At 57.5% G+C, this 8,133-nt stretch overlaps 1 protein-coding gene across 1 annotated transcript; it reads right to left on the bottom strand.

Annotated features, from left to right (window-relative positions):
• Positions 1 to 5,860: 5,860 nt before the first annotated feature.
• PTF1A (pancreas associated transcription factor 1a) lies at positions 5,861 to 7,563 on the bottom strand. Its single transcript, XM_004588431.2, has 2 exons — positions 6,434 to 7,563; positions 5,861 to 6,152 (listed from the first exon to the last, which is right to left on the bottom strand). Exons 1-2 carry the CDS (start codon positions 7,245 to 7,247, stop codon positions 5,947 to 5,949), a joined length of 1,020 nt encoding a protein of 339 aa, XP_004588488.2. The 5' UTR covers positions 7,248 to 7,563; the 3' UTR covers positions 5,861 to 5,946.
• Between the last annotated feature and the right edge of the window lie 570 nt (positions 7,564 to 8,133).

Consider the following 8,133-nt stretch of genomic DNA (forward strand, 5'->3'; position numbering starts at 1 on the left):
AGAAGGAGGGCTCCTCTTATAGTACAGAACTCCCGCACTCCTTCCTGGAGGCCCGGAAGTCGCCGCTCAGCTCGCCTTAAGCAAAATGCCAGTGCCTCTCCAAAGAGAAGTTAGCGCAACCGGTTATTTGGCACAGGTTCCCACCCGTCAGGGAAGGGATCAGGGTGGAGCTGCGGGGATAAGCCTGAGGCCAAGACTCGCCAAGAAGCTTGGACGGCTCCCCAGGGGGTAGTACCCAAGAACGGGGTCCTGCGTGCTCAGAGCAGCCACGGCCAGTGGCGCTGGCGCTTTTACCCAGAAGCAAGCATGAGCTCTCCACAGGCTGCGCCTCCAGCCACAGGACCCCCAGCAAGCAACCGCCCAGGGACTTTCCGCCCGAGCTCAGGGCGTCGTGGCCCAGGGCCTGCTTAGAGGAAGCCGCGGGTCCAGCAGGCAGGCCTTCTCTGGGCCGTTCACTGGCCTTTTTGCTCGGCGCTGTGGGAACCCCTCCTGGAGACATCCATGCGCAAAGAGAGAGGACTGCGGAAAGCCTGGCGCGGAGGTAGCCACTTCCAGCCCCGAGGGAGGGCAGACAGCCCCCGAGTCCCGACTGCCCCGGGGAGCTAGGGCCTAGGCGAACCTCCAGGGACACTCGCCCGACTCCACTCCAGCTCTCCCCAGCTCTGGGAGAGCCAAGTAGCAGGCGGGGCGCATGCGCGCCTCTGGCCAGGGCTTCTCTCCTCGGGCTGTGGAGTTTGGGGAAAGTTTGGCGAGGTTTGCCTAGGCGGCGGCGCCAGCCCCACGGACTGGGTTGCCCTGGGGATGCGGCCAGGAGCCCCCCGGTGTTCCCGGGAGTCAGCTCGGCAGGCGCCAGAGGGCTGAAAGACGGCAGAAGGTGGGGGAAAGGGAAGCCCTTTGTGTGTGGCACCGGAGTCACTTGCGCACAAAACGCAGCCGCGCGCTCCGCCGCCGCCACAGCCTCCTCGAGCTGCACCTCCGCCTCCCAAATGCTTCATTACAGCCCAGCCCCTCCCCCGCCTCCCACACCCCCCAGCCCCGGGCCCCGGCCTTTGTTCAGCTTGAAAGTAATGCTGTGAATTAAAAGAAATGACAATATTTTCTATCTGCTTGAAAGTCCACGAGAAGAGCTCTTGAGCTTGGCAAAAATCAGGCCAATCATTCATCATGCCACGCCGCACCTGTGGTCCTGGCATTGAAAACTCTGTAGACCTATTCCTATTAAACTTAATTATTCCCCCCAAAGCACACAATGGTTGAAATGGAGCAGGTTGGAGTCTGTTTATTGGTGGTAAATGTTTTTCTGAAGATCTTCTGGATCTCATTGTTAGCTCGTTGTTGGAGGCTGCCCTTTTCTTTCATACGAGAGGAGCCTTGTACTTTGCAATGTTCAATCGTAACATCTGCTTAATCGGACGGATCAAAATATGGAGACACAAAACATATGTAATGGTTGATTTGTTAAATCCCGGTAATGAGTTATTAACAAGGGAAAACAATAGGCCGGGATGGAGAGAGCCTTATGGTAACAGAGTCGCTGTGTGCAAGGCTCAGGGTCCCCCTTCTTGATAAATGGAGCTAAGGTCTGAGCGCCAGGTGATAGCAAGAAAATCAATGTCTTTAGGGGCTAGCATGGAGACTTTTTTTTCCTATGTGAAAAATTAGGAGACATAAAATTTAATTGGCCGATCAGGAGGGGAGGGAGGGGGGACGCAGGGGTATGGAGTTTAATTGCCAGTAGGCTGGGCAGAGGGAGACAAAACAAGGTTTGGGCCTGTTTGTTTGCCTCACCCCAGCCTCAAGTCCAAGTGTATCATTGAGAATGTGTTTTATTATAACACATGTCATGCTTTACAGTTCCCATATTGTGCAAAGACAATAGTTAATGGTACATTAAAGACAGGCAGACCATGCCAACACGTCTTGGAGACACTGTAAGGGCCTCTCTCTTCTCTTTGCTTGTCATGGGCAGCTGCAACCCAGGACCCAGGAGCACACACACAAAAAAGAACGAGTTTGAAATACCAGGTGCATCCGAGAGAGCCACGACAGGGATTGATATGTTATAGCCCAGGACATGAACCTAGCAATAAAGATATCATTGCAATTGTCTGCAGCTTCCACTGCCTGTAAAGCTCAGGAGAAGCCAGCCTCCCCGACGGTCGCCTTGCCTCTCCCCCTGTGGGCTTCCCCCATGTCCCTGGGCCAAATCCCAACACCTGTTGGCCACCGTCGTGGGAATCGGCTCCTCCCCACGGTTCCAGATCTCAAAAAAAAAAAAAAGGTGGAATTATTTAGGGCCCTTCTTCCCACATGCTGTTTGTTGGGAAAGGCAGTGAGGAGGGGAGGGTGGGAGGGAGGGCCAGGGCTCTTAGACAACTCCCCCCGCCCCCAGAGCTTCACCAGAGAGTGCACTCAACTGGTGTTTGTTCAACCTCGCAGCTGGTACTCGGTGCCACCGCCCAAGCCCATTAATGGAAATAGGATGAGTTTACGGGTTTAAGAGGTTTCACACCCTCTCCATGCAGGGACGTTAATCCTGGTGCTTGCTGGCAGATGAGCAGTCTTGGGAAGCCCCAGCAGTCAGTTTCACAGGCCTTCCAACCCCGGGGGGAGTCGGCCAGGGGCGAGTGTATCCTTCTGCCGCCCAGGCTCCAGCTAGAGCCACACCTTTCCCTCCCACCTGTCTCTTTCCTGCCCCTCGGGACGCAGGGAGTTCTTGGGATGCCACTTTCTAGGGGAAGGTCTAAGGGATCCTGGCATCACAGGATCCTCCATCCCAGGCTCAAGAGGGAACTCCATTTGCTTGGGCCACCTAGCTGAGAGGGGTTGCATGGGGGCAGGTGCAAGGCACTGTGGCTCCCCCTCTCATCTGTGGGAATCCCTCCTTCTCCTCTTCCTCCCAGTGTCTGGAGTCACGTTGTTCCACTTTGGTTAAAAGCAAAGTGGGAGGAGAATGGTGCCCAGGGCTCCAAACCTCTGAGCACCATTGTTGTGACTTGTGCCTATGAGGGCAAGAACAAGAGGATCCTGACTGACCCACCAGCCTGCTTGAAATGTTAAAAAAAAAAAAAAAAAAAAAAGAAAAGAAAAAGAAAAGAAAGGAGGGGTGGGGCTGGAGGAGAGAGAGTGTGCGCTTTTACCCAGCAGAGCCGGAAGGAAGGCAGCCTGACTCTGCAACCTGGGATGGATACCCACAGAATAGGCTGACAAGAAAGGGGTGAGTTGTTGAGGGCAGGGCACCCCACATCCACCTGCTCTTAGAAGACTGGATCTCCGTGACTCACTCTTTCCCCTTCCCCCTCCTACCTCACCACCAGCTGCTGGTGGTGAGGCTTGGACCAATGGGAAAGTAACTTAGCCAGCTCCACCACGCAGGGCAACCCAGGATTGGGGACTGCAGCTTCTTTCTTATGTTAAGTGGAGAAAGACGGCCAAGTGCAAACGTCTACCTCTGTCCTCTCTGGTGGTGGTGGTCCTGGGCTGGGTTTTCAGCAGGAAGGAGGGGTGGAGCTCCCCCCCCCCCGACTGTTCCAAAGAACAGGACTGACCATAGACACAAGGCAGTTCAATTGTACCTTAATATTTGTCATCCATATCCATGTCTTGGAGAGCAAGGGGGGGGGGCAAGAAGAGTGTTCACTTGGAAGAGCCCTTGACTATCCATCATTCCAGCTGGCCCTGCCATGTGATCCTTCCAGTGCCAGGCAGTAAGCAATGTGTAGGCAGAGTTGCCCCAGGCTGACCACAGACCCTCAAGCCTGGCACTGCCCCTCAGAAAGCCACTCCCTCACCCAGCTCAGCTTGGGCCTTCGCCCTCCGAAGTCAAACAAACTCTGAACTTACATATTTGTTTTACTTTCACTGTCCCTTTTGGGGGCGGGGAAGGGGAAGATTTGCTACACTAGGATGAATGGATTATGAGTAAATAAAAAAGAAGCTGTCAGCTTCTTTGAAGGTCGTGTTTTAAAAAGACTTGCCAAGTCAAGACAGCATACTGACAAGATAGGGACCCTGCCCTTTGCATGCTGAGTCCGGGTCTTCCGCTTCATCGGCGTGCACTAAAGGATGTGTTGAGGCATTGATTGGGAGGACAGGGGAAGTGACACACAAAATGCAAGGTGCCACGCCATCACAGTTGCTGCGATGGGACTGGTACCTAAGAGGGCAATGAAACAGGAAGCACAGGTTTACACAGCCAAAATACAGTAACAATAACAATAAGGATAATAATAAACCAACGCACAACCCTGAAGATCCGCCCACAATTGGGATCCAGCTGAAGCCAGCAGTAACACTTGACTTTCTAATGAGCGTAATGAGATTACATGCCTGATCACAGCGTTGTGCTAAAGCCCTTGTCCTAGCTAACGAGACCCTAATAATACAGGGCGAAATCCAATGATATTTTTCTCTTCCTCGGATTATTCTCCAGGGGAAAACATCTTTCCAAGGGGAGGAGGTTGTGAGAGATAGCAGAGGTGGGGAAACAAGGCATACCAGGGTAAGAGGATCCGCGGCTGAGGAAGGCGCTCTGTTACTCCCTACCCCATCCTGCCACCTCCGGGAGCCTGGAGACCCGGAATCTCCTGAGCGCTTCGGGCCGGTCGCGTTGCGGGGTCCGGATCTAGGCTCCGCTTTTAATTGCTCTTGGCCGAGGTCCACGGCACCCGCAGCGCGGGGAACCCCTCGTTAGGTCTGAAACGAGGTTAAAGCAATTAGCATGCTGCAGACATATTGTTCTCGGCGGGGCCCAAGGCTGTTAAGGACGATTCGCAACTCTACCTTGGCTGAGCAGGTCTCCTGCCTGACCACGGAGCCGCACTTGGTTTGCTTTGGCACGGCCTCTACTGCGCGGAAGGCAGCGGGTTTGAGCGGTGAGGAACGGCAGCACAGAGCCGCTGGGGTTCCCCGCAGTCCCCTTGCAGCCTTGCGCCCCGGCTCTGGTCCCTCTGGCCAGGTGCGCCAGGGGCGGCCAAGCGAACCTGAACTTGCTGCGTCCTTACCGCCCCAGCCCCTCCAGATGCTTTCCCAAGGCAAAATGGTGTCCGTTTCAGACCCGACCCAGGTGCACCGGAGAAGGAGTATCTGACCTGAGAGAACCTACGGGGGAGATTTCCCAATGTACCGGTCCCTCAGCCTCATTCTTTGCGGAAGGGACGCTCCTGGGAGACCCTTGTTCCCAAGTGAGAAGAATCACCAAGACCCTTCCCCCCGCAGGCAAGCAGCACCCCCAGCCTCACCGGACACCACAGCCGCCAATCCACCTGCATACAGGTGCTTGGGCAGGGTGACCTTGGGTAAACAAACAAAAAAGTTACACATCCGGTCTGTGAATCTTAGTTTCCTCCGTGATAAACACCACCTCAGGAACCTGTTTGCCACCATTTTTCTCTTTCTTTCTTTCCTCTTTTGGCACAGCAGGGCTGAAAACACACTGTTGCCAGGCAGAAGAGGGGCGCACACTCAGAACTCAGGCTTTCTGTGGGTCTGGGGTGCAGCCAATATTTACAAGAGCTTTTAAATACACAGCAAACTCTCTGCCTCCCCCCAAGACCTAAACAAGTCACTTTTTAAAAAAGGCTTAAATACCATTTATTAACAAGGCTTAGAAATAAACCAAATCTGGCAATAAATAAACACGAGAGTTCTTCCAATCACACAAGAGTCTGGTGCAGAAGGTGCTGGATAGGGGGGGTGGGAGGAAAGTGCGGGGGGAAGAAGGGGGGAGGTCATGAGCTATTGCATATACTTCAGAAATCAAGATAAATTATATAACATATAGAGATATATTAAAAAGAGCATCTATCGCGTCAACTGAACGGAATAAATAGATAAATAACAAAACGCAATTGCCTTGAGAAACATCTGATTTTCTTTTAAATTACATGGACATGTACAATATGCACAAGCGACCGCAGTCCAGTCCACCGCGGGATCCTGGCTGGCTCAGGACACGAACTCCAGGGCCAGCTCACTGTCGGCGCTGTGGAACGAAGCGGATTTGTTGCTGAGTTTCCTGGGATCCTCAGGGGTCCACACTTTGGCTGTCCGGATGATGTTCTGTTCGCTGAGCTGCTTTTCATCAGTCCACGAGAGGGAATGTCCAGCCAGAGGAGGAAGGCCATAGTCCGGGTCGCTGGGGGAGGGCGGCCCTGGGTAGGGAAGTGGGTAAGAAACCACATTCTGAACTTAGGTCCCAGGTCCTGGGCATTTGGGGCCCCTCCTCCCTGAAGCTCCCCCCACCCCCAGGGCCGCCGTTCCCACCCCGGAATCCCAAGAACTGTGCGCCTGCCTGGGACGCACGACCCGGAGCGCACCTTGGACCCCGAGCGCGCGCGCACCAGGTTGCAGTGTCCATCGTCTGGCCCAGCTACCTGCCCCCGGCGGAAGACCCGTCCCTTACTCTCCCGAGCAAGAACACTGGCGCACTTACGGGTGCCACGATGGCAGATGATGACCTTCTGGGCTTGGCTGCCTAGGCTGTCCGTGCCCAGGCGCCCGCCTCCTCCCGCTCCGCCAGCGCCGCCTGCCCCGCCGGCGCCGCCGCGCAGAGGCAGGTCGGCTTGCACCAGCTCGCTGAGGAAGTTGATGTAGCCGATGGCCAGACGCAGCGTGTCCACTTTGGACAGGCGCTTCTCGTAGGGTAGGGTGGGGATGTGCGAGCGCAGGCCCTCGAAGGCGTCGTTGATGGACTGCATACGGCGCCGCTCGCGCACGTTAGCCGCCTGCCGCAGCTGCTGGAGTTCCGCCTCGGAGCGCACCCTCCGGCGCCGCCGCGCAGCAGCCGCTGCAGCCGCCGCCGCGCCCCGCAGCCTAGCTCCGGGGGACAGCACCGCGGCGGCAGCGGCGCACGGGTAGGCCAGACACGAGGGTGGCGAGCCGGGCGAGTAGGGGAAGGCGCTGGGGGCCACGCTCGCCGCGCAGCAGTAGCCGGAGCCTCCGCCAATGTCCTCGGGGTCCTCGGGAAACCCCGACGGCGGCGGCGCCGGCGGCGCCGGCTGCACGAGGGCGTGCGGAGCGGCTGAGGGCGCCGGAGGAAGCAGCAGGCACGCCCCGTCGCGGTAGCAGTATTCGTGCAACTGGTGGCTGAAGAAGTCAACCTCGGCCTGCTCGTCCACCAGCAGCTCGTCACCGTCCTCCAAAGGATCCCGGGAAGATTGATCGGTCAGGAAGTCTTCATCGTCCAGGTACGGAGCCGGAAAGCCATCCAGGGCCCCGGGGAAAGGTTCCAACAGCATTGTGTCCATGCTGTCTGCGGCCGCGCGCCCGAGGGCCGGCTGGACGGCTCGGGGCCGTGTGTGTGTGTGTGTGTGTGTGTGTGTGTTTTGGTGAGGGCCGGTGAGGGGGTTCCCTCCGTAAGCACTCAGCGGCGTACAGCTGCCTCCTCCCCAGGGCCTTGCGGGTGGGCAGCCCCTGAGGGCTTCCCAGAGGGGCCAGCGGCCGCTGCGCGCTCGGGCTTGGCCGACGCCCACGATTCTGCTGGGGAGGGCTGTGGCCGACGCGCCGGAGCTGAGGGCCGGCACGCGAGGGTTCTTATAGGTACAGCCCCAGGCGCGTGCCGGGGACCCATGGCGCCAGCCAATCAGAGCACGGGGTGCCAGCGGGGAGTTGGGGAGGGGATCTTTCCTCCCCTCGCGAGCTCCCGGGGCCGCGCTGGCCGGAGCTGTTAGCCTTGCTCTTGGCCGGGTTTCTTTTCCAAGGCTGCTTTTACCTGCCCAACGCGCGGCTACAGGTGCACCTGCTGCCTGGCTGCCCGTTAGCGAGGCGCAAGAGCAGCTCCTGGCCCTGGTGGCAATGGGGTTAGAGGGCAACCGCTCCAGCAGTCGCACAAGGCCCAGGGACCGGGAAATGCGGGAATGAAGCTCGCCTGGGTGGAACTCGCTCCCCTTTGGCGGTTGGCGCAATAATGCTGACAGTTCGGGGACTGCCCGAGGGCGGTTGTGGTCATTAGGGGCCGGGTGGCGGGTGAGGGGGCGCGCCCCGGGCTCTGGCTTGACTTGCGATTTGGGGGCCACAGCACTGCCCCATCACAGGACGTTCCAAGGTCTGTTGTGCAGTAGGGTTAGAACGCTACGGGTGGACTTTTGGGGAGGCGCCCTGGGTCCGGCTGCTGAGGGAGCTCCGGGTTTAGGA

This window comes from Ochotona princeps, chromosome 10, assembly GCF_030435755.1.
Source record: "Ochotona princeps isolate mOchPri1 chromosome 10, mOchPri1.hap1, whole genome shotgun sequence".
NCBI classification, from domain to species: Eukaryota; Metazoa; Chordata; class Mammalia; order Lagomorpha; family Ochotonidae; genus Ochotona; species Ochotona princeps.